The 27,326-nt window shown below is 39.6% G+C and overlaps 1 protein-coding gene across 18 annotated transcripts in view; it reads right to left on the reverse strand.

Moving 5' to 3' along the window:
- Positions 1–27,326, reverse strand: part of ank3b (ankyrin 3b) — a 303,338-nt gene continuing 276,012 nt past the window's right edge. For 12 of the 18 annotated variants that reach the window (XM_056470181.1, XM_056470174.1, XM_056470182.1 and 9 more), the window contains 13 exons: positions 26,190–26,312; positions 25,757–25,783; positions 23,149–23,230; positions 13,748–13,822; positions 13,299–13,430; positions 12,985–13,128; positions 9,287–9,977; positions 8,956–9,181; positions 8,495–8,581; positions 5,985–6,068; positions 5,735–5,872; positions 3,513–3,596; positions 1–1,177 (listed from right to left, as the gene is read on the reverse strand). In XM_056470181.1, coding sequence (XP_056326156.1) covers positions 3,531–3,596; positions 5,735–5,872; positions 5,985–6,068; positions 8,495–8,581; positions 8,956–9,181; positions 9,287–9,977; positions 12,985–13,128; positions 13,299–13,430; positions 13,748–13,822; positions 23,149–23,230; positions 25,757–25,783; positions 26,190–26,312 — 1,875 coding nt within the window. In that variant the 3' untranslated portion in view covers positions 1–1,177; positions 3,513–3,530. The remainder of the gene's footprint in view (positions 1,178–3,512; positions 3,597–5,734; positions 5,873–5,984; positions 6,069–8,494; positions 8,582–8,955; positions 9,182–9,286; positions 9,978–12,984; positions 13,129–13,298; positions 13,431–13,747; positions 13,823–23,148; positions 23,231–25,756; positions 25,784–26,189; positions 26,313–27,326) is intronic. The other 6 variants (XM_056470172.1, XM_056470187.1, XM_056470184.1 and 3 more) reach the window with 3 other exon arrangements.

Consider the following 27,326-nt stretch of genomic DNA (forward strand, 5'->3'; position numbering starts at 1 on the left):
TGAGGGTTTGAACACAATTTATTATAAGCTTAAATAATTAATTTGATCATCCAGTGTATGTTGTTTTTCTCATACATAATGTTCGTTACCAGATCTGTCATCCATGAATGCTTGAGTGATTTCTGCACCAAAAACCAAAGTAAAATTTCCCCCAAAACCACAGCAGCCTGGAAAAAATAGTAATACACTGCTAGAATGATTACAAACGACAGGCTGACAGAAAGACTTCTACATCTTAGAGCCAGTACACATGAGAACAGGTAAAAGTGCATCACGCCGGTTGATTTCGGTGAGCATTTCAGACTGCATAGGGAAACCGCTGCCGTCACGTGATGAGACACAGTGTATTTAAGTGAAGCTGATGTGTGATTCTGTCATCTTTCTTAAAATAAAACGAATAAAAATAGTGTGCATTTGCAAGGCTGTGAGGGTACACATACAGAACATCATTTCCTCTTCTCTCGTGTGTTAGAAAACAAACAAAAATCAAAAATAAAGTGAATCACATGCATGAAAATATTAGTACTCTGAAGAAAACTACAGCTGCTCCAATGTTCGTACCACTGAGAGACCGCGGTAGGTTTAAAAGAAATATCTGTTGTTAAAATCAAGCTGGCTTTTTTTGTTTTTTTTCATTTACAAACATTTGTTTTTTTCCGCTAATAATTATACAAGTGCATGTGAAGCGTTCCCTTAAAATTGGAATCAGAATTGGTAGTTCATTCCTACACACTTGCCAGTGCATTAACAATGTCGTGAGCCACTTTCAAATTTATACAGTATCATTTATGTACATCGTAAGCTCCAACAGCATTATACAACCCCAACATTATGGGTTCGAGAGGGAAAAAAAAAATAGTAAGGCGAGTGTAAAAGGTGATTCAAACGAGTCCACCCATTCCTGTCAATCAGCAATATGTTTAAGTGGCCTCTTTGGTCAATGGAAGTGCTTGGGCGCTCGTTTTGGACAACGCCGCACCAACAATGTCCCCTCTTGACCGCTATTCCATTATTGACAGAAATGTTTTTTTCATGCTCATGCGAAATCAAAAACTGCCAGACCCGAAACCATTCGTTTTTTATGAAAGCTGCTGACACACAATCCTCATCCCCCGACCTCCTGCACATTTCCAGTGATCTTCCTCGAAAGGAAAATGGTTTTGAAGCACTTTCAAATCTGAAACAAAAGGGAAAACAGTGATATATTAATTCGACGAACGTCATAGTTTAGCTTTTCTTTTTACAGCGGGGAAAATAAGTATTGAACACGTCACCATTTTTTTCAGTAAACATATTTATAAAGGTGTTGTTGACTTGAAATTTTCACAAGATGTTGATAATAACCAAAGAAATCCATATATTGAAAGAAAACAAATCTACTTAGTTTACAAATTAAGTTATGCAATAAAATGAAATGACGCAGGGAAAGTATTGAACACATGAAGAAAGGGAGGTGTAGAAAGGCAGTGAAAGCCCAGACAGCAGCTGAAATCTCTCAGTAGTTCTTCAGCAACCCTCTGCACTTTGTCATTGTAAATTAATATTAGCTGCTTCAGTCCAACATCTACATTAGCAGGAGGATGAAGATGAAACCAGAGTGGACATTTCAGCAAGACAATGATCCAAAACACAGCCAAGGAAACTCTCAAATGCTTTCAGAGAAAGACAATCATGATGTAGAATGGCCCAGCCAATCACCTGATCTGAATCCAATTGAAAATACAAATTAAAGATCAGATTTGATAGACGAGACCCACAGAACCATCAAGATTTTTACACTGTTGAAGTCTGTGAAAAACGCACAGCTGAGCAATTCACGTGACTTCATTGTCCATATGAGAGGCGTCTTTAAGCTGCCATCACCCAAAAGCCTTTTATATACAGTATTAAATACTTTTCAGTAGCTCAGTACTTTCTCCTTGTGTCATTTCATTTTTATTACAAATAACTCATTTTCAGATTTGTTTTATTTTTATGTTTATATTGTTTTTTTTTTTTTAACAAAATCTGGTTCAAGTCCATGTCAACATCTGCTTTGGAAACATTATTCCCAGAAAAAAACATGACGTGTTTAATAATAGTCCAATCGTCTTGGAATCAAAACAATGTTAGGATGCAAAATACATAAGATTCTGCGCTAGCTCCAAGTGGATTATTAGCTTCTTTTGTCTGTTCAAAACAACAAGGAATTGTGAAATATGTCAGAAACAGAAATAGTAGTGGAAAATGCTACACTCTCAGAAATAAAGGTAAAAAAACAGTCACTGGGGCAGTACTTTTGCAATAGGTACATTTTAGTTCTTCACAGGCCCCTAAAGGTACATATTAATAAATAAAAGTACAAAAATGTACCTTACAGTACCTTAAAACTACAAAAGTGAACCTTACTCTAAAGGTTCTCTAAAGGTACTAATGTCCACCTGTATGGTACCACCTTGAAAAGGTACCACACCAGTGACAGATTTTGTACCATTATTTCTGAGAGTGTATAGAAGTTAATTTTTGTTCTCTAAGTATTTTCTCTGTGTTCAACAGAGGAAAGAATCTCATGCCCTGTCCACATGAATATGGGTATTTTCAAGACCACAACTTTTTCTACACACTATGGTCATTCGTCCACATGCAAATGGAGTATGGGGTCACAGAAACTAAAACTTTAAGAAAGCTCAAACGTACCAGGGTCTGTGTAGTCGTGCAGTCAGTAAAACGTTTTTGGCTTGTCCATGCAGTTATTTCTGTTTTTGGTGTCAGTTTGTGTGCCGCAATCTACTCTGTTTATAAGACATGCGTCTGTGCAATAGCCAAAATACTTCTTGCTAATAACTGTGCTAACAGGGCTTATAACATGTATACAGATACATGGACAATTATCCCACTTCATTTCGGAACAGATGTTTCACGTCAAAATGCAGTGCTATATTGACAACCAATTCATAATAATAACCTTTTTTTGAGGCATCTGATTGGCCAACATGACTTTACGGTTAGGAGTATATCGCTACCTATTGCTTTGGCAAGCCTTTGACAGTTTCATAAGATGGTTTAGTGGTTTCATGTGGACCCGGAGGAAACCCACACCAACACAGGGAGAACATGCAAACTCTACACGGAAATGCCAACTGGCCCAGCAGGAACTCGAACCAGCGACCTTCTTGCTGTGAGGCGACAGTGCTAACCACTGAGCCACCCAAAATGGAGAGTTCCTTTAACGAAATATCCCCTAATCTAAAGGAAAATGGTGCTACATGTCATTTCACGTGGACTTTTGATGTTCAGTCAGTTTAGACAAGTTTTACGAAACAACCTTTTCGGGTCTGAATTCAGTTGTATCAGGCTAATTTGCTGTGTCTGCATGTCATCAGTGGGTTGCGGTTCAGCTGTACAGTTCAAAATCTTTGTTACAAAGCCTGTTTTGCTGTTCATTATTGTGTTGATGACGAACACAAAAGCTACTGCCTGATCCAGCAGGATTCCACTCAGCTCTGACATCCCTTCACAGTTTAATGACTTACCAAAAAAGAGCTCAACTGTTATGATTGACCCTTTTTCTCCTTTTGTCTCCCTTCCTTCTTTTTGCCCTTCCCTCCTTCTCCAGCCTGAAACAACAGAGGCACAAGAAGCATGAAGTTAGAGATGATTTTATCAGTTGTTATACAGTACCTCGTCTGAAGGGATATTGTTCTGACTGCCAATCCATTGTAGCTCAAAACAAAATCTATAAGACATTATTTTGTTAGAGTTTCTAAGCACATCAACAACTTTTCCCTTTAAATTGAAATAATTTATTTCATTTACATTTGCTACTATTTATACATCTATCATGACATGCATTACTGCTTTTTTGCAAGTAGTTTATACACTAATTGACAAAAGTCTTATCGTCTATACAAGTTTTAGGAACAACAAATAATAACTTGACTTCTAGTTGATCATTTGGTATCAGAAGTGGCTTATATGAAAGGCAAAGGCCTCTAGATTACGCTTATTTTACCAAAATAAAATATGATCATGCCTTGATTTTGAATGATTTAATGAGGACAGTAAGGTCTGACTTTGCTTAGACAAAAGTCTTGTCACTTAACAGAAATAATGTACAGTATAGAATATAAAGTCATGGTAGAGTAGAAAAAGAATTAATATTGTGTATGACTCCATCATGAGCTTGGAGGACTGCATCCATACATCTCTGCAATGACTCAAATAACTTATTAATAAAGTCATCTGGAATGACAAGCGTTCTTGCAGGACTTCCAGAATTTATCAAGATTCAACTTCAATGCCTCCTCCTCCACCTTCCCCAAGCCATGCTCAATAATGTTAATTTATGATGAGTGGGCTGGCCAATCCTGGAGCCCCTTGACCTTCTTTGCTTTCAGGAACTTTGATGTGGAGGCTGTAGTATGAGAAGGAGCGCTATCCTGCTGAAGAATTTGCCCTCTTCTGTGGTTTGTAATGTAATGGGCGGCACAAATGTCTTGATACCTCAGGCTGTTGATGTTGCCGTCCACTCTGCAGATCTCTCGCACGCCCCCATACTGAATGTAACCCCAAAATCATGATTTTTCCTTCACCAAACTTGACTGATTATGTGATAATCTTAGGTCATGCGGGCTCCAATAGGTCTTCTGCAGTATTTGTGATGATTGGGGTGCAGTTCAGATGACTCATCAGAGAAATCTACCTTCTGCCACTTTTCCAAATGATCAAGTCAAGTTATTATTTGTTGCTCTTACAACTGGGATCGACAGCAAGACTTTTGTCAGGTTGTGGATGAAACAATGTTTGCTTAAAGTTAAAGTCAAAATAAATCAAGCTCATGATAAAGACCATGAAACATGTTTAAAATTAGCATTCTTTGGCCTTAGAAAGTCATTAATTTTTCATCCTATTTTAGTAGTATGCAGCCTAAAGTAAGGCCTGTTTACACCAATAACCAGAACAATGAAAAATAACTATGCTAAGATCTACACAAATGCTATATATTATGTTTATCATTCATTCATTCATTTTCTTTTCGGCTTAGTCGCTTTATTAATTTGGGGTCACCACAGTGGAATGAACTGCCAACTTATCCAGCATATGTTTTACGCAGTGGATGCCCTTTCAGCAGCAACCCATCACTGGGAAACACCCATACACTTCCATTTTTTAGCTCACCCAATTCACCAATGCCACATGTCTTTGGACTTGTGGGGGAAACCGGAGCACCCGGAGGAAGCCCACGCAAACACAGAAATTCCAACTGACCCAGCCGAGGCTCAAAGCAGCGACCATTCCTGCTGTGAGGCCACCGTGCTGCCCTATGTTTATTATGCTCAAGCTTTTAAAAACAAGAGTGGGTTCTGATTGGCTCTCAGTGCTTTTATTGTTCATGAAGACTTTTATATTTAGAAATATTTTAGAACTTTATCATTATAGTTATTGTTTTTGTTGTGAATGAGTTTAACCTTGCATGAAGATGAACTCCAGCTGAAACAGTTTAGCTGACTCAAGATCCCACACATTTTTGAGTCTGTTTTGAGTTCTGTGTGGGATCAACGTCCACACACACATAAACACACACACACAGCTAGACAGAACACAGCATATCAATCCACAGATGCTTACTTTATTAATAAAGCCACTTCAAACCAAAACCCTGAGTTAGATTTCTAAATAAAGCAGGCTGTTCCAAAATGTTCTGTACGTTGCAGTCCTGCACTATACTAGCATGAGCACTGCACACAAGTCCAACCTCAGTGTGCTCTCTGTGGGGCCCGGGGCCACTCTCTTCCTCTAGCTCGGCCCTACTGGCCTGCCGGGAACGTTTCCCACGTTTCCGCTTGCCTTTCTCCTCCACACCAGCTGAACGACGCACCACTTTCCGGATGACCTAAGACAAGGGTGTAAATGTCTCAAGGCACTGTTTGTACCCACACGTGGGCAGATGGAAGAGAACAGACATGGTAAAGTTAAGACATGCTAGAGGTGGGCATGGACATTACTTTTCTGGTGACTAAGTTTCCATCTTCGTCTGTGTACTGCTCTTCTGTCACAGTCTCACCAGGGATGTTTTTGGCCTGATCACCCTACAGAGGTCAGTTAGATGATGAGACATTTCATTTACATTTACTTCGTACTTATTTTCAACACAGACACATACACACGCACAGGGTCTTATTCATTAATGATGCATACAGACGTTTTTTATAAGTCACGATTTATCAAAATCCTTTGAACAAAATATATTGTAAATGTGCAAAACAATTCAAGAACAACTGTAAGCACATGTACGCAATAACTATGTACACCCTAGGGCAGGGATGTCCACACTCGGTCCTGGAGGGCCGGTGTCCTGCAAAGTTTAGTTCCAACCCCAATCAGACACAGCTGGCCTAGCTAATCAAGCTCTTACTAGGCTTTCTGGAAACATTCTTGCAGGTGTGTTAAAGCAAGTTGGAGGTAAAATCTGCAGGACACCGGCCCTCCAGGACCGAGTTTGGACACCCCTGCCCTAGGGCCTTATAAGCATGTATAAAGTACCTTACATATTCAGTAATTAGATGTTATTTATTTAGGGTTGGTGAAAAGTATCTAGATATTTAAAAAATGAGCAATTCCAGCATTATGGATGTGACATTTGCTATAAATGTCAAACATAAATTCATAGGGAAAGTATATGTTAACATATTTCGTTTAACTCTTTCCCTGCCGTTGACGAGAGAAAACACTTCCCTGCCATTGACGAGTTTTATGGCAATCCGTGTTTTAGATGTATTATGGTAGGGGAAGCCCTAACGTATGACCTGAGTCATGTGAAATGTAAAAAAAATTTGGGGGTCTGATTTAAATACGAAAAAAAGTATGCAATTATTAGTGAACGAGACCCACTGTCTGTGAAGAAATCTATCAAAGCTGTAGTTCAGATTTCACAACAAAACATGAAATCTTTTAAACAAACGTACAAATGAAATGGTTGATCAAACACTGCAGCAAAAAAAAAAAAAAAACCCAGCACAAGCTAAGTGTGTCATCTTTGAAATGACATACCATAAGCAGCATTTCAGATGAAACTATTAAATATTGACAAATGACCAAAGTAGTGATGGACCAAGGAGTATTTAATGTAATTGAAATGAAACCAAACCTGTAAAATCAGTATGCACTAAATGAGGTTATACAGTGCATCTGGAAAGTATTCACAGCGCTTTACTTTTTCTACATTTCTTCATGTTACAGCCTTATTCCAAAATGGATTAAATAAATTTATTTCCTCAAAATTCTACACACAATACCCCATAACGACAATGTGAAACAGATTTTTTTAAATTGTTGCAAAATAAAAAAACCTGAAAAATCACATGTACAGAAGTATTCACAGCCTTTGCTCAATATTTTGTTGATGCACCTTTGGCAGCAATTACAGCCTCAAGTCTTTATGAATATGATGCCACAAGCTTGGCACACCTGTCTTTGGGAATTTTTTCCCATTCCTCTTTGCAGTACCTCTCAAGCTCTATCAGGTTGGATGTGAAGCGACGGTATGCAGCCATTTTCAGATCTCTCCAGAGATGTTCAATAGGATTTATGTCTGAGCTCTGGCTGGGCCACTCAATGACATTTACAGAGTTGTTGTGAAGCCACTTCATTGATATTTTGGCGGTGTGCTTTGGGTCATTGTCCTGATGGAAGATGAACCGTCGCCCTGGGTCTCTGAGGTCAAGATCACTCTGAGGCAGGTTTTCATTCAGGATGTCTCTGTACATTGCTGCATTCATCTTTCCCTCTATCCCGAGTAGTCCTCCAGTTCCTGCTGCTGAAAAACATCCCCACAGCATTATGCTGCCACCTCCATGCTTCACTGTAGACAATCTTGTCTCTGAGGTCTACAGACAATTCCTTTGTCTTCATGCTTGGTTTGTGCTTCGACATGCACTATCAACCCTGGGACCTTATATAGACATGTGCATCCCTTTTAAAATCATGTCCAATCAACTGAATTTACCACAGGTAAACTCCAATTAAGCTGCTGAAACATCTAAAGAATGATCAGTGGAAACAATGTATTTTATTTGTTATAAATTTGCAACGATTTCAAAAACTCTTTTTTTCACATTGTCATTATGGGCTATTGTGTGTAGAATTTTGAGGAAATAATTTAATCCATTTTGGAATAAGGCTGTAACATAAAGAAATGTGGAAAAAGTGAAGCGCTATGAATACTTTCCGGATGCACTGAACTACTTAGCATAGCTTAAAGCTAACATGGATTATTAGTAGTGATGCTAACTTTAGCGGGCACCTTTAATTAAATGATTTAAAGAGAAAAGAGGACGTATGAAAGAAGTAAACAGAGAAAATAAACACTTCAGAAATCACAGCATAAACTCACTTCATAAAAAGTGGCAGTGCACTAATCACTTCATGCCCTTTTAGCACACATGGCTAAAGCACACAAAAACTCTCTGTAGCACACAAAACCGGCCCAAATCTACAAGAGTACCACTCGTAGTACCTTCAGAATCACTCTCCGCCGATACACCCTGGTAGTGACAGTCTCTTCCTCATCAGAGCTGGATTCATTATCTCTACGAGCTTCCTGCTAGAGTCGGGTCAGTACATTACAGCGGTGCATGAGCCATCAAGCTCATATGAAGTGACCTTCAACTAATGTTTTTCAAGTTATAAGTCTTCACTGTGTTCAGAAATAGATTTTGTGACACTTGAAAATCAAATTATTTCATTTGATGTAAATGTAATCCCATTTACATGTACAGTTATAATCAGTCTAATGGTTTCTAATGTAGTCAAGTTATAGTCTGTGTAGGTTTATATGCTTTTGATACAGAATTAAGCTGAAATATAATATGTATCACCATTTACCTCTGTTGTAAGCAAGATCAGATTTAATGTGCATATAAACTGGAAGATGTCAAGCTATGTTATTATTTTAGCTATGTCTGTTAGCCCCAGTACCTGGACTTTAGGCTCGGAAACACCCTCCTCCCTGTTGTTTGGTCCTCTGTCCTCCAGAACCTCACTGCTTGCCTCCTTTTGCTCAGAATCTTTCCTTGCTTTGCCCTTTGGTTTGCTGGAAGACTCACTGGCATCTGGCGACAACAGAGCTTGGGTTTGAACCTCTGGATGTTCTCCATTTTGCCTCTCAGCTTGCACTTCAGGCGTTAAGGACTTCCGCTCTTGGCTGCAGAGGCATAGAAATATGGAATATGTTACTTGATTGATACCTAATCTGCTGAGTTTGTGGAATAAGATGAATACAGTTTGCGATAGAGGTCACAGCTCTAACCTGGTCTCTCTTTGCCCTTGTTTCTCAGTACCCAGTCCTTGGCCAGTTGTCGTCTTTCCATTTGCGCCAGACGTCTCACTCTGCAAACCTGAAATTGAAGACATGTCTTTTTCTGCCTGCTGTACTTGAGAGAGGATTGCTTGTAGCCTCTCCTCAGTCATCTCCTCATCCTCTGAGCCTTCCTCCAACTTAATAGTCTCCAAGAGAGACTTTATTTTATCTTGAGTCATCTCTTCATCTTCTTCGTCAAACCCAGACTTGCCACACTCTTCAACAGCTTCACTGGCAGAGGCACAAATGGGAAGCTTGGGCTGGGCATCCTTCTGCTCTTTTACCGGGCTGCTTGGGAAGACATCTGTGTCTTTGGAGGTTTCCTCACTGTCATGCTGTTTTGATGGAGGTACCAATTCCTGGTTGACACCAAGGTCATCTTCAGGAGACCCATCCTCCTGGGCAACAGATTCACGGCCTCCAATAGTGGTGTCCTCCGCCAATACGGTAGGCGGCTTAGTATCTGCAGACACTGGGCCACTAGAGATTGGCAAGGACAGTTCACTGGGTCTAACAGGGGCACTAGAGGAGAACTTTAGAATACTGTCTTCACTAAAGAAATCATCATGACGTAGAGGGGTAGGGGGTTCATAGTTCAGCTCTGTGGGACTCTTGAGCTCCAGCTCAATGTTGTGGTAACCTGAGTGATACAACACAGTGAGATGGAGGCGAATACCACTTGTGCACAATGCCACAGCAACAGATGTTATGACAGAGGCCTTTGAAAATGTCATAGAAGAGAATATGTGCTTGGTGATATTAAGGATTTATTAAGGAATGACATTGGTTTAAAATGAATATTCTGGGTTATTTCCTCAACAAAAGTAGTCCATTTTAAAGTTTAAATAAATAAGATTCATATTTCAGCTGTAAAGCTTCTGATAAACGTGCATCTAATAGATTCCCAATGTAATTGGATTTTCACAAATTTGGGTTATTTTCTGTGATATCCAAAAAATATCAAAGATATTCAATAGCAAATAGGTAAACCCAGAATATTACAAATATACCATTAGGTTAATCAACATGTGGTACAATTAGTATGGTTTTAGATAGCTTATCCTTTAGATTACCATGTAATTTTCAAAGGCACATACTCAAAACACTAAATGTACAGTTCAGGAACAGTGGGATCCTGACGTAAATGGAGGAAGATGGAAGATGATGAAGAAGAGGAAACAGACTGAGACTGGTTCGTCAATACTTTGGGGATAGGAGACAGAGATGATGTGGATAATGTAGGAGTAATAGAAACTATCACTGACACTAGGTCAAAAAAAAAGGAAAATGAAGCAGAACAAGATGTTAGATAACATGAGACGTATCCGGATGATGCTACTATATGAAGATAAGAATGCAGTGTTACCATAGCATGAGTGAAGAGCTTTAGCAAGAGCTAGCACTAATTTACTCCACCACATAGAAAATAACTATGCTAAACAGTGCTGCCCCACTGTGTTTTGAAATGAGGCAAAGGTGTTGCTATGAAAGAAGTTGAAAGGCAGTGAAGAAGAAGCTGGTCTGAATTTGAAGCAGAAGCACTCTATCAGGAAGGTTCAGAGGATTCTGGGATACTGGAGGATCAGGCAGTTTGACAGCAAGCAGACATTCCAAAGTAGCCAGAGCCATGCTATCGATATAGCCCAAACTAATTAATTACTGTTAGCACTACACAGAAAGAAACATTAAGGCAATCATGCTGTAAAAGCAGGTTGGATACTAATATTATGTTTTCATGTATGTGTCATATCATAGAAAAATCACAGAGAATTAAAGAGAATCTTGGAACACTACTGCTACTGCTAATAGCTTGCTGCTATTGTTTTTGGAGTATACTCAGTATACACATAAACATAATGTTTATCTTAATACAGTACAGTGTGAACCAAATCCTAAACCCATCAGACCCATCACACAAATATATAATTTAACCTTAATTTAACCCTAATACAGCACAACAGTTAGCGCTCCCTTTTTCAGGGGCCTTGGATCCAACATACAATAACTGGCCACTTTATTAGCTACACCTGTCCAACTGCTTGTTAATGCAAATTTCAAATCGGCCAATCACATGACAGCAACTCAATGCATTTAGGCATGTAGACATGGTCAAGACGATCTGCTGCAGTTCAAACTGAGCATCCGAATGGGGAAGAAAGGTGATTTGAGTGACTTTGAATGTGGCATGGTTAATGGTCCCAGATAGGCTGGTCTAAGCATTTTAGAAACTGCTGATCTACTGAGATTTTCACGCACAACCATCTCTAGGGTTAACAGAGAATGTGCCGAAAAAGAGAAAATGTGCAGTAAGTTGCAGTTCTGTGGGCAAAATGCCTTGCTGATGCCAGAGGAGAATGGTCAGACTGGTTCCAGCTGATAGAAAAGCATCAGTAACTCAAATAACCACTCGTTACAACCGAGGTATGCTGAAGAGCATCTCTGAATGCACAACACATCCAACCTTGAGGCAGATGGGCTACAGCAGCAGAAGACCGGGTGCCACTACTGTTAGCTAAAACAGGAAACTGAGGCTACAATTCACCAAAATTGGACAATAGAAGATTGAAAAAGCATTGCCTGGTCTGATGAGTCTTGATTTCTGCTGCGACATTCGGACAGTAGGGTCAGAATTTGGCATTAACAACATGAAAGCATGGATCCATCCTGCCTTGCATCAACGGTTCAGGCTGGTGGTGTGGTGTAATGGTGTGGGGGATATTTTATTGGCACACTTTGGGCCCATTAGTACCAATTGTGCATCGTGTCCACGCCACAGCCTACCTGAGTGTTGTTGCTGACCATGTCCATCCCTTTATGACCACAGTGTACCCATCTTCTGATGGCTACTTCCAGCAGGATAACGCGCCATTTCATAAAGCGCAAATCATCTCAGACTGGTTTCTTAAACATGACAATGAGTTCACCATACTCAAATGGCCTCGACAGTCACCAGATCACAATCCAATAGAGGACCTTTGGGATGTGGTAGAATGGAAGATTCGCATCATGGATGTGCAGCCTACAAATATGCAGCAACTGCGTGATGCTATCATGTCAATATGGACCAAAATCGCTGAGGAATATTTCCAGTACCTTGTTGTATCTACGCCACGAAGGATTAAGGCAATTCTGAAGGTAAAATGGGGTCCAACCCGGTACTAGCGAGGTGTACCTACTAAAGTGACCAGTTAGTATATATTACTTTACTATTTCCATATGCAATTTGCCGATCAAATTTTTTACAAAAGTATGTATTAAGCAAGTGTATTTAGCAACCTCACATTTGGTATGGTCTCTATTGTATCCACTACTGAGATGGGATTAAGTTCTGATTCAGCATTAGCTTATGTACTTTATAGCAGCATGCTTTAATGCTTTCATACAAACACACAATCATACTAATTCAATATATATGATCACACTGATCCCTGACTGGTCCAACACCAGGCTGGAAAAGAACAGTGCTCATAATTGGCGAATCTAATCGATTAGAAAGTAAGATTGAGATTTAAACTTAAACTTGAGTTTAAGTTTATACTGGGATTGAATTTAGAGCAATAAGTGTTTTGCCATGATGGTTCTATGAATCTACAGATTTGTGAGAAACATAGAGAAGCAGAGTTCAGGTAGATGGGGCTAAACTTTACCATCAGCCTGCTCCTGGGAAACTGCGCTATCATCTGCAAAACATCTTGTGCCTGAAATGTTACCATAGTCAAATATCGGCCCTTCCAGCAATGTCACAATATCCAACCGATTGATCTTAGTCAGGACCGCAGCTAAGGCATCCGCTAAAAGTAGAAAAGATATTGTTATTGTTGTAAGATATGCTATTAAATAAGACTTTTATTTTATAATAGCTGACTTGTATACAGAAATCCAAAACCCCACCTACCCACCCTTCTCCGCTCCACATCATTAACCCTCATTCAGAAAATGTGTAGTCCATAAGCATACTTACTTGTAGCGTTTTTACCATCTCTGTTAACCCATTTCTTTAATAGCATGAAACTCTGAGCCGTCAATGAGTTGGGGTTTTCCACACGGATTTGATTTATCTCATCAACTGAAAATTCCATTTCCCTGGCCATCTCTGCAACACATTAAAAATAGATTAATGTCTCCTCTGTCTTTACCACTCCCCGTACACATGCGCACAGTACTGCAGTCACTGCAGATGGCACACCCTACTGATCACAGCAGCACCAATGCTTTGACAAACAACAACAAAGTAAAAGCCATATGTGCACAATAATATTAATTCTAAAAATAAGCATTTATTCCTAAAAAAATAATCTAAACTACAGTATTTTCATCAATTACTTATAAACACAAAGACGTAAACATATAGCATATTTATGCTAAAGTGGTAATGCATCACTTTGTCCTCTAGGTGGTGTCATTTCTTACCAGTCCAACTCAGGCCGAGATGATCTGCTACAATAGCCATACGCAAATCTGTTCTTTCACAGGGGGTCTGAGGGCCTGAGAGCAGAAGAGGAAAAGCCATGAAAACCTTTTAAAGCTTAAAACTTAATATTAGTTAGAGTAGTTTAAAAAGTAATAAACCACACTACCCTTTTCGGATCAAGCAAAGAGTATTAAAAGTCTTGGGGAGATTTTGAAATAATTGGACAACAACAAACAAAGTGAGTCCATATCATTATAATAGGTTGAGGGACATTGATCAGAAAAGAGTTTATTTTTAAATAAAGTAAACTGTATATTTATATTGTCTATTAACTGTCAGTGGCTTTAGGACAATGGTCTCAAACTCAATTCCTGGAGGGCCGCAGCTCTGCATAGTTTAGCTCCAACCACCTCTAACTCACACGTGCTTAATAGTCTCTACACTCTCAGAAATAAAGATACGCGAGCTGTCACTGCGGTGGTACCTTTTCAAAGGGTACAAATTTGTACCTATACGGTCCGAATGAATACATCGGGTACATATTAGTACCTAAAAAGTACAAAAGTGTTCCTCTTAAACATATTTTGGTACTAATATCTACTTTTGTGGTGCCAATATGAACCCTTTAAGTACAAATGTGTACCTTTTGAAAAGGTACCAACCCAGTGACAGCTCGCGTACCTTTATTTCTGAGAGTGTACACCTGAACACCTTGATTAGTTGATTAGGGTTGAAGCAAAACTGTGCAGAGTTGTGGCCCTCCAGGAATTGAGTTTAAGACGTATGCTTTAAGAGGTTAGATTTGTAAAGAATGAACCCTACCACAGGAAATGCTTAACCTTCTATCAGTATAATCAGAAAAACATACAAATAACAAATAAAAAAGACACAATTCGATTGTCTCTACAACTACAGAAGAGCATCTCAAATGTGAATTCACAGAATTAAATGAAACTGAACATGCGGCGTCTTCATTGCTGTGCTAGGATTGCATCTCTGCGTGGGCTCACGAGATCTACAGGCTTCCTTAGCACCTCACAATAACAAGGAACCAATATAAATGGCCAGCAACCCACTAACACTGGCATGCTACAGTAAAACTGACTAATCCATAGAAACAGATCTGAAAACAGGTTTAGAGACCAGAACACAAGTACACAAAGAGAGAGAAAATGACAAATGACAGAGATGACATCTACAGTCAGGTCACACCACAGGCAATCACAACGGCTCATGCAACTAAGATCATACAAGTGGAAAGTTTTACAAACTAGGCTCGATCTCCACGCCGGGGGCCACTTGAGGCCCAGCACCCTGACTGCCTTCAGTCCTCCTACTCCTCCTCCTCCTGTCTCTGCTGGACTGCTCAACCTGTGATCTCACGTCTCTAGCAGACCTGGATGTACTGGAGGATTCCAAGGCTTCTGATAAAGATGTGTTCCTTGACGTGCTGCTTTCTTCATCGTGATCATATGTCTGTATCTTTTTGTCATCACTGGAAAGGCAACCCACCACCTTTACTACACTACTTGGTTTAGAATGACTACGTTTCATCACAACATCACGTAAGGGCTTCTGACCATATTTACTGCCTGATGTACTAACCAGACCTGGTTTTGTGTTTTTGTTTGTCGTTATTGCTTTGATTGGCAGTGGTTTAACTTTCTGTTTTGCTATTGTAGTGATTCTACATTTACGCACTGGTGAGGAACTAATGTTTTTGACATTCATAATTGGAATTCTAGATTTAGGTTTTACATCTGGGAATGGATCTAAACGATTTCTGGCCTCCACTCTAATCTTTTGAATTGGTCTCAAAGACGTTTGATCTTTTTTACAACTTAGTGGTGCACTAGGGGCTCTCACTGGCAACATAGATTTTCGGGGTTTTCTTGTAATGTCTTTACACATGGAGATTACATTACTATTCTCTAAACTACCATCCCTGCAAGTACCAGTGTCCTTTCTTACCAAATCCTCACATGCATTTTTTACTTGAACTGAGCTGAGATCAGTAACTGACATGTGTTCTGTTTGTACCATATTTTGTAGCAAGTAGTCACTTCCAGCATTTAAGGCCTCCAAATTAACATTATTGCTGCAATTTCTGGAATTACTGCCAGTTGTCTTGAGGTATTCTTGTGACTCTGCCCTCGATGAGTCTGTCCTTTGATTGTTCTTGCTTGTTCTATGAGTTTCTGGTCCTATTAGATGTGCAGTCTCTGGTAATGAACCTTGAGAACTATTCCAGTCTACACAAACTAAATCTCTCCTCTCAACATTGGAAGACTTCAGTCCTATCTTAAAAGAAGAACATAAATTACTGACTTCTGAGTAGGGGGGAGGCTCCATGTCATGAGATGTGTCTGAGTGGTCAGTGCATATCTGAATGATATTGTATGATATAACAGTGTTGTCCTCCAACTTAACTTGTGCTCTCTCAACTATCTGTGAATTTGAGGTGACTACATTTGGTTTTCTGACCCCATCCCTTATCCTCCCTCCAAATGTATGCTCACCAATCTGAAAAAATTGCAGCCTCTCTTCAACAAAATCCCTCTTGCTCATGTCAATCGCACCACTGCGGGTCATCTCAAACATCTTCCCTTCGTGGAAGGGGAAAGGGTTAGGCTCGCTAGTTGGTGTGCTTTCATCAGTTGGGGTTCTTGCAGGAGTTGTGTCGGGAGTTGTTGCTGCAGACTTGTCATCTACTGCTAATCCAAATGGCTTGGGCTCATCGTCTTTAATTCTAGCATCCACTACTTCATCTTCTCCTCCTTTGCTTGACCAAGGATCAAAGCCTTTTGTTGCAATAGTTTTAAAAGGAGTATTAAACTCCTCATCTAACTTGTAACTGAAATAAGTGTCCGAAAGTCTTTGATCGGATTGTTTTCCATCCTTTTCACTGACTTTTTCATTCGTTCTGTTTGAAGGATCAGTCTTAGCTTTGGTCTTTTTGCAGTCCTCAGCTGGTGATTCTTCTTGAATTACTTCAAGTTTACTTTGGCAACGGTCACTTGGTCTAGACATATTATCTGATCCCCAAATATCTTTTCTGTTCTCATTGGGAAATCCAAAAGGTTTGGCTATAGGTTCACTTAAGCCATCATCCTCATCCTGAAGTTCATATCCATCCAGTGAGTCGATCTCAGTGGCATCAGTGTCATGAGAGAACTCTGCAGTTGTCGCTATTGAACAATCCGTGATGGACTGATCATTGCCATTTTGTTCATAATCATAATCTTCTGTTTTTCCATTACCATTTTCCCCTGGATCTTTATCATTACCATTCTTGTCTTGTTTTTTTGATTGGCCGTCTTTTAAGTCCTGGTTCTCATCAATTTTAAAGGTATATTTCTTTATTGAAATGGGTTTAAAGACTGATTCCTCCTCACTTGAATCACTATCATTAGCTCCTGGGGGCACAGGAGATGGAGGTTGGACTCTTATTATGGGTTCGGCAAGAAGATGTTTATCATGCTCCTCTTGGAGATTTACTTCCATCATTTCACTCTCAGCTTCTGAGGAAGGAGTCGACCCTTTTTTCTCAGGCTGTGATGAATCAGAATCTAAGGGTGGTGGAGGAGGAAACTCTATATATGCAACTCTTTTGTCTTTTGTCTCCTGAACAGTTTTTTGAACATTTTTGCCACTGGCTTCTTTTTCTGGTCCAGATTCTTTTAAAGAATGATCTTTACCTTGTTCACTATCTTCAGATTCTTCTGAAACCTCAGCTATCGGGCTTGTAATACCTGGCATGAATGCAGTAAATGGATCAGGAGTTCTAGAAGTGAGATCATAGCTGACCTCTTCTGAGCTTGGGGTCTCTGGGGTCATAGGACTTTTGCCAGAGCTATCGATAAAAGAGAACTGTTCTAAGGTGTCATCATCTGGGCTGCCTTGAGGAGATGTGGGCTGTTTCTGCTTAACTGCATAAACTGTCCGACTTTCTGAGCCAGATACCTTTTTTAATGTTCCATTTGTTCCTCCTCCCATGTCTTTATCAGACTGTTTCCCCATTTGCACACTTACATAAACTGGTAAAGTTTTAAGCCCTTTGAAACTTTCTCTTGTTGTAACTGTGAATTTTTCAACTGAACTAGTGTCACTTGTTCTATTTTCAACAGAGACTTCTTCCGGTTTCGTTGTTGAAGCATCTTCTTTCTGTAACTCTAAACGGCCCTGGACCCTTGGTCTTGTCAGGGTAGGTATGTGCGATAGACTCCTTTCAGATAATTTACTGACTGTGTCTTGATTCATCTTCTTTGACTGGTTATTGTCTAAGGAACTAGAAGTTGTTCTCATGGGAATATGAGATTCTGTCTTTTTCTTAAGGGTCTTTATCTGGCTGTCATTTCTACTGACATTATCCTTTGACAAGGCACCTGTTTTAAAGGAGTCATTTTTAATGTCACTTTTTAAGTACCGTTGTTCTTTAATATCATTAACTGCACTATATCCATCTTTCATGTCATGCACTTTAGTAGCGCTCTCTGGAGTTTTATCAATCCCCTGATCCTTAATCTTCTCAAACAGCGAAGCTTTTTTTGCAACATTATTTGATGTAGTAGATTTTTCAAGTAAATCTTTTTCACCTGATTGCTTTGAAACAGTAGTTCTTTGAGGACCTTGAGATTTACAACTCTGAGGGTCTACTTTACTTTTATCAGTTTCTGTTAGTTTTCTAGTAGGTGACTGTACTACATCTGCAGAATCTGACTTTGACGGTTTTGAACCAGTGAAAAATTGATAAACTGGTAACTTGCTTTCTGGTGATTTTTTGGATTGTGCTATAGGTAGATTCCTATCCTGTTTCTGTGCTTCTGTTTCAAACTTCTGTCGAAAAGAACTTACTTTACATGTCTTAACTGGGACTGGGGGGCCTGTATTACCTGTCTTTGCCTGCTGCGGAGATTCATGCTGTTTTGGCTTATCCTCACTGAACTGTGACAGCTTATGCCTCTCGGGACTGTTTGGGAGGCTCGCACTTTTCCTTTCAGTTGTACTCCCAAACATTTTCTGCCTGCCTTTCTCCCATTCATCAGCTGTGCTCTTTTGCTTTTTCTCAGGGCTGCTGCACATTGAGCTTGGCCCTGACCGTGTCTCCCGTGAAAGTCTTGTTGGTTTCTTTTTCTCAGGAGACTGAAGCTCATCATTTAGCTTTTCAGTTTTATCTCTAAAAAACTGCGACACCTCACTCAGTTTTTCCTCTGCCTCTTTAATGGTCCGATCTACTCTGTCCTCATAAATAAGTTTCTCTCTATTCCTGTCTTGCCTGTCTTGGGTGAATCGCATCCAGACTGCATGTTTAGGGCTTCCTGGTTCTGTTGTGTAATGTAATACTGTAACTTTATCAAATTGCTCATCTTGTGGGGGATATTTACCTGATTTCTCTGATGCATCTCTTGCTGACCTTAATTTGGACTCCTTCCTTGGGCCAGTTACTTTTTCTCCATATACGCCTTCTGCCCCTTGTACCTCAGTGGCTATGCTATGTGTCTGGTCTGCCACTGAATCCTCAGTATCAGAATGGGATATGTCTAATTTTTCTGAGAGCAACATTTTCTCAGCAAACCTGTATGACTCCCCTCTCAACTCAGACAACTCATCATCATGATACTCAATTGAATGTTGGCTTAGAAGCTTTAACGCTTTATATGATTCATCAGCAATAAGCTGAGCTGAACTGGGACGACTCTCTTCCTCCTGAGAGACAGGTGTATTTACTCTGGATGTGTCTAGGAAGGACGGCAGTGCTTCCTCTGCAGTAAGTTCTTCTTCATCTTGAAGAACCTCATAATCACCATCAACCCTCTCAACAAGCTCCCTGAGACCTCGGTCACTCTTGCATATAAAGTCTGGATGCTTTTTAGTTTCTCTGATTATAACTTCAGTCGGGTCATTTGTATTGCCCTTTTCTATGTGCACCTCAATAATTCTCTCAACTTTGGGTTTTTTGTCCTTTTCAAGGAACCTTGGGGACAATTCATCTCCTTTAATGGTATCTTGGCCAGCTTTGTGCTCAAATAAACCAGCTAATTCTTTAGAAGGGTCTCTCCCAGACTGAAAAGCTTTCATTATGTCTCGGACTGACATTGTCTCTTCAATCCTGTCAGAACCAGCATCTTTCAGTTGAGGTTTGTGGTAGACCATTCGAGTTGTAGTGGTAATATGAGTTTCTTCTTTGAGGCATGCCAACTCATCAGAGCTGACCTTCATCTGCAAGGCTTTTACCTTATCATTGATTGAGCTAACTGCTGACTCAGGTTCAACTGGAGGCTTCAAAGCTGCTGCCTCGTCCATTAATGGTTCACAGACCTCATCAGGATGTTCATAGCTCCTGATGACATGAACAACCTCAGTTCTGGTTTCTGTTATGACAGGGGGAATAGGCACATCTGTGAATGGGGGTTTGGGCCCTGTGCTCTCTGCACTTTGAGGAGCCGATGGGGTCTTTTCACTTCTGGTTTCAAAACCACTATCTGAGAGAGGACTCTTATCTTGCTCATGGGAAAAGTCATCAGGAGATTCCAAGATAGCATCTGTGCCACTATATGTGTCTTGAGCTAATTTACTTAAGTCTTTCTCTGAGGGTGAGGTCCTCATACCGGTGGGTGGCATTTTGAGCTTGTGCTCAGGCTTCATGGTGCGCTTCTGTTTTTCCTCACCTTCTTTCTTTATTTCATCATATCTGCTCTTTACATCAGCTATTTTTGAGAGGGAACTAGCACCAAGATCATTCATTAAGTAATCAACCACTTTGGCTAAATTGAGATCTTTGTCTGGCACTGACTGTGGCCCAACTGGAAGTGTTGGTTCAAATGTTGGCAGCGATCTCAGGGCACTGTGCCGTGCCTCCTCAATTTCATCTTTAGAGAACTCCTCCCATTCATCTTCTGATACTCTCTCTTTTCGAGAGTTTTTGGCCTCACTCAGGACATCTTTCTTAAGAATTTCACTAACTTTGACAAGGTCCTCTTTAACTTTCTCAACCAAACTGAAAGTTTCTTCATCTTCAATCTTGGGTTCTTTAGAAACCCGTGAATGGAGACTTTTGGGTGTAGTTGAAGAGTCAGTTTGTAAGATTGCTGTCATTCTTATCAGATCTTCCTTCATATCTGCTACATCCTTAAGAATCTCTTGATTGGAAGTCAAAGTGGGTGCGGCTGCTGCTTTGAGGACTGTTGGGGAAATGAAAAGCGACGGCTTTGAGGGTTTCTTTCGTGCTGTAGAGGACTGTGTTTGGTTGTGGGTCTGAGGTGTGATTGTTATTTTTTCTGGAAGTTTCCTCCCCTGTGTTTCAGGAAGCACACTGACCACAGAAAATACTGGAACAGACATGGAAACAGATGACATTGGCGTGGTAGTGGTGACCGGTGATCGAAGGGACTCATAAACAGAACTTGATAAGTGTGATCTTAAAGGTGATGATACAGATTTTAGTGTACTATAATTTGACTTAGAGCCACCAGTAACTGTTCTTTCAGCCTCACTGAAGGCTGCACCAACACTGGCCGATGCTGCTTGTGTTGTGGCCTGTATCCGTTCTTGTAAGCTATAAGCTCCTCCTGAAAACAGACGGGAAGATGAAGAGGAGGATATGGGATATTTTAATGGTGAAACGGATCCATTTAACATGACTGTTTCAGTACTGGCTATTGTAGGCTTAGCTGATGAAGAAAGTGATGACAAAATTGTCCCCCTGGCTGCATCTGTGGTGGACTTAATAGAGGAAAGGCTTGATATGTTTCGAATAGGAGAGGACACTGCTATACTTGTGGGAGCCAGGGCGGATTTGAATGATGTGTAGGTATTTGTGGTTGACTTTATAGAGTCAGATTGGGTCACTGTTATGAAGGTTCTGTCTAGCATGGATCCAGGTGATGAAATCAGGTTAGCTCTTGAGGACAATGAGGCAGCAAGCCCCTTAATAGACACAGGATCCGTGCCAGTTTTACCTGGTGAAGATAGGAGACTGGAAGAAATTGGAACTTGGTTTTGGGGTTGTTGAACCACAGTCTTTATGGGAGATGACATTGATCTGTATGTTCTAATGGGTGATGCTATATCGCTAATTGATTTTGCAGGAGAAGCATTTGATGTTCCTAGGGTGGACTTGATTGGAGAGGCAGAGGAAATGGACCATACAGACTTTAGTGGCGAAGCAGATGGCGTGTTGGAAGGTGAACTGGAGAGGGAACCCAGTCCACATTTTGTTTGCCCAGGGACGGTAATAGGAGCAGTCGACCATGCCTGGTAAGATCTTGTTGAAAAGACAGGCTTGTGAGTGTAACCAGCAGGCAGTGTTCTTGTTGTACTTCGTTCAACTGTTTCTTTAAACAGACAAATGAAAATCCAACATAAAGTCAACAAAAAAAAAATGGTGGAAAAACAGAGAGACCAGAAGGAAAAAATTGGTCAGTGGCGATTGTCTTACAAGGAGGTAGAACAGCAGTTTTATGATCTGAAATGGAACTGAAGATGTGGATGGTGCCAAAATAAAGACGATCCAAAGAGATTCATGGCCTACAAAGGGTTCACAAAACAAAACTGAAAGCCAACAAAGCGCACACAAAAAAGGACGACAAAAATGATGGAACCACAAAACTTAAAATGGCAAGACAAATGCACAGGTCCAGAGTAAAACAATTTCACTTTTGACTTTTGATGTGCTAAATTTTCCTGTGACTGACTACCTTCTTTTGCTACAGTGCCTTTTATCTGTTTAGTTAAAAAAAAGTAAAAGAAAAACATATCCTTCCCCAATTTGGGTATTTTGATGAAAACGAAGGCTCCAAAACAAAAAGCATTCTTGTTCCTATGCTATACCAAAACATATTATGGCAAATGCAGGCTAAATGACTTCGATTTAAAGTTCATAATATTGTCCATGTCATGCAGATCTGAGTAACCCTAGTGACAGGCAAGTCAGTGCAAACTGTGAAAATATCCAAGAGAATCTACCTGTGAGTCTTCATGCATTTCAGTCAAAAATGCATAAAATAATTTCGCACAATCACAAAGCCAAAAGGAGCAAGACCGGTTGTAAACAGGAATTAAAAAAAGGAAATGATTTTAAATTTGATGCCATAATGCAAACTGTTTAAATGTTATGACAAATATCATTCTTGCTAGTGGGGGGAAATGAACAAATAGGGAAAATAATATCTCACAAGCAAGCATGGCACACCAACTGAAATACTGAAAAACTGAAGTTTACGTGCAAACTTAAACAAACAAGAAACAAGCATGTGGACTCCATTCATGTATGGTAAGAATGTGCAGATTAAACATTAATGTGTAATTAAGATGGTACAGTAAGTCACATGTTAACTTTATTCACTCCCAAGAATTTGGTTCTTAAAATAAATTCATATATTAGTAAAAACATCAAACTCACTCGTTCCAGGCTCTGTCAGATAGCTGTAGCGCTTACGTAAGGCTAGAGATGCAAAGGTATGACGTCGTTCTGGCTTTTCAGTCTGTAACAACAACAACAAGAATCCTATCAGTTCTCTCATTATCAAGCCTGCTTATTAAAGTTTATTGTTCTTTCCGTCTGATAAAACACTATGATTATAAAAGAAAAACCCTGATTTGGTCAGGTTTTATACTTTTACATTGTATTTGTGTTGCCTTGGCCTATATAGTCTCTTTTAGTGTCAAAGGAAATCAGTCCTACGTTGATTTCCTTTAATTCTTTAGTCCATGGACGGGTGGATTTACCCAATAAGCGAGGTAAGCAGTTGCTTAGGAAATCTGGGGGCCACCAATAAATACCTAGAAGTATAAATTATACCTATAAATTAAATTTAACATTGTTTTGGTGTATGGTAAGTAGGGTTGCACGATACTGGAATTCGGTACCAATCGATACTAAGATTTTAAAAACGTCCACTTCCTGTAAACAATTGAGTGCCACTGAGCACGTTCTTAACCACCACTGATTACTGTTGACTGAGTGTAACCACAGATACAGGGACGCTAGAGCTATTAAAGCCGTGATTCATCAACACGATTCATCTGTGTGTAACCACAGGTACAGGTGGTACAGGTAACCTGTGGTTACACCCAGTAAACAGTGATATGGTCGGTGAACTGACGACCTTCACGGCCAATCACAGTCCTTTCTGTTGAGCACGTTAACACAACAGCAAATCAGCGCTTTTTAAGAACGGGCTCAGTATCACTCAAATGTTAAGGGGAAGTGGTTTTTAAAACTTTAGTATCGATTGGTACCGAATTCCAGTATCGTGACAACCCTAATGCTAAGATAGGCCCGGAGTCCGCTTATTGAAAGGTTCGTTTCTATTAACTTATGATGATCAAATACTGCATTTTAGTGACATTTTAAACATTCATTTTTGCTGGATCAGCTTGTCATATTGTGTTCATAATAACCACACTTTGATGCAACAAAAGTATTCGCTACATTTTTGTCAAAGTGCTTACCATACTATTTTACCACAAAGTGTTTATTTACAAATGTGCATTTAAAGTGTAGGTTATTACAGTTGCATAAATAATGTTATGAGCTTACAATTTATAATAAAATGTTGAACAAAGAAATATGAAAATCGTTTTTAAAATACAAATTTATTATCCTCCATCATTTTAAAAAACTAATCAGCAATCTGTTAAAACTTTTTTTTAATTAAAAACAGTAGCCTATAGGCAGATAACAAACTGGCCAGCTTATTTCCTCAGTCAGAACAGTGTTGCCAACTTTTTCAGACTCCCTTAGCGACATATTTGCAAAAAAAGCAACTAGCGACAAATCTAGTGACTTTTTTTGGGTGTTAACTGAGATTTTTTATAGACTCTTATGTGTCCATGCTGCACCGTCCCTACTCTTCTCAACGAGCTGCGGATGATGCCATCAGCCCCTATCTCGCCTCAGAGCACTAACGGGCAGCCCAGTCAGTCCATGACAGCAGTCTCTCTCCCTCTCTCTCCCCTGCAGCCTGAGAGCAGATCACTCCTCTGCGAACGGACGGCAAGTGATTTAGCACCGATAGCGTGAGGTATTTCCATTGTACAGTCAAACCGATCTGCTTCTCCTTTATTTTAACAATTTAATTTGACCAGTTATTCTTTTCTTGTTCACAATCACAGACATTTTAGTGGCAGTTTCGGAACTTTTACTGAGATACTGATATTACTGCAAATTAACTACACATCTTTACTGAAATACTGTATTCAAACAGCAATACATTTAGTTAAATTGACAGGCATATATAAAGCGTAGTGCAAATATAAATAACTTTTATTATTAACCATAGGCTGTTAAACAAACATAAACAGTAGAACGTGATGACGTCAGTAATATGCAAATTGATGTATGATGTAAACTAGCGACATTTAGCGACTTTTCAGGCAGAGCTTAGCGCCTTTTCATTGAAAATAGTTGGCAACACTGAGTCAGAATTTGTCCACTTGAATAATTTAAAATTACATGTCTTAAAGCTGCCTTCTATCAGTTATTTTTAAAATGTATGATAGCATACTGTCAAAAATGGGACAAATAAGCTTGTATAGCAGCTAAATTCTTAGTTTTTTTTTTTAAACAACATAGTTTATTTATTATTTTTAGTTATGAATTCATTTTCAGGAAACAAATCATTTAAAATTTGCCCCCCTGGCTGCAACTGCTTAGGGCCCCCAAATCTATAAATCCCCCCCTGGCCATGGAACAAAAAGAATAACTATGATCGACTGGGTCAATGAGATTTTGTGTTCGTCGATGATCAGTACTCAATACTGAAACTTATTTTTATATGTTCTCCTTTTAAAATCAAATATAGCCGATTTGATATGAGATCCATTTTAAGTCTCGACAGTCTAGGCAACAATATTTGCGCATGGATGAGTGAAAAGACTTGCAGAAAATTGCAGCAGCATGCTGTATGTGTTCTGTATGTGTACCCATGTTAAAGCCGCATTAAACAAATAATCCAAAGCTAAAGCAACTAGCACACCACATGGAAATGAGGGGACAGCACTATTACCTCTTCCTCGGGATCTGAATCCACATCCTTTTGGTTCCCAAGATGCATTGCAGAAACAGAGGGGATAACGTAATGAAGAGTAGGGGGGAAGAAACATCAGGATGTGAAAAAAGGCGATTGAGTTACCGCAAAGCCACAGTGAAGGAACATAAAGGGGCAACAAATGAAAAGAAAAAAGCCGCAACCACAGAAGCTGCTGAAAAAAGCACAAGCCTGTGCACCTTCAGCCAAAGCAGGATCCAAATCAAAAGTATGATTTGGGTCAGCCACAACAACAACAACAACACCAACTTGAAAGAAGCTTGAAACAGATAAAAGACACACTCAGGCAGTTTGAGCCAAGTTTAACCCTTAATGACTAGGAAGGCTGCTCTATCTTTCCTGAGTATGAAGATGGCATGATATGACGCAGATGATCATAGTTCAGCCTTACCTTCTTAAATCCTGGCAGTGTGATGTTTAAATTACAGATAGCAGTTTGAGCGAGACCCTTGGAGGTTTTGATCTCTCTGAGGAAGGACAGGCGGCCGCATGGCTCTTGGCTGTTGTCTCTGACCTAAAGAGCACAAAGAAATGTTACTACACTGTAAAAAAAACTCTATCAATTTGTGTTGGGGCAACGTGAAAATATTAAATTAGTTTATTAGTTTCTAGAAATTTAAGATTAGATTGAACATCAAACAATCAAGTTGTCCCAAAACAAAACAGGAATGGTGTTGTTTCAGCTCATTTTAAATAAGCAGTTTGAACAAACAACATACGCCATTTTCTTTGAGTGTACTGTCAAATTAATCCTCATGTCTAACTTGTATGGAATTTTCTGGATTGTAGCCTGTGGAAGCATGTGTATCAGCTCATTTATAGTGATAGTTCACCACCAAAACATGAAAATGTACTCACTATTTACTCACCCTCAATTGGTTCTAACGCTTTATGAGTTTCTTTTTCCTGTTGAACACAATTGGAGATATTTTGAAGTCTATGACATCCAGAGTAGGAAAACAAAAATCTATGGAAGTTAATAGAGGCTGGTTTCTAACGTTCTTCAAAATGACTTCTTTTGTGTTGAATGGATGAAGAAAACTCACATAGATTTGAAACAAATTAAATGATTGTATCATTTTCATTTTGGGGTGAACTATATGCTTACGAGGCCGCCATTTTATAAAACAAAGAAGAAACCTGGAAGTACTGTATAGGATCAGCACTGTAAACATTGCAACAACATGCTGTGGGCTACAAATCTCCAGTTGTTGCCGCAAATTCAAAGTGCAGATGTGGTGTAAACATTACTTTAATATCATTCAAGTTTAATTTAAACAATAAAAGCATATTATGCATAAAACTAAATCCTAATCTCTTTAAGAGTAATACGCTTAAGTGTCCTCCTAGGTTTAGGTTCATGGCACCAGGTAAACACTGTGAAGCAGGGGCGTAGGTTAAGGGTGGACGGAGGTGACTCGATTCCTCCCTCCCCCAAAACGCATATGGACATTTTGATTGGCTGTGAGAGGCTGTGGCTGCTTTCAGATGGAAGCAGCGCCAAAAGCAGTGGATTGTTTTTTTTTCC

This window comes from Danio aesculapii, chromosome 12, assembly GCF_903798145.1.
Source record: "Danio aesculapii chromosome 12, fDanAes4.1, whole genome shotgun sequence".
NCBI classification, from domain to species: domain Eukaryota; kingdom Metazoa; phylum Chordata; class Actinopteri; order Cypriniformes; family Danionidae; genus Danio; species Danio aesculapii.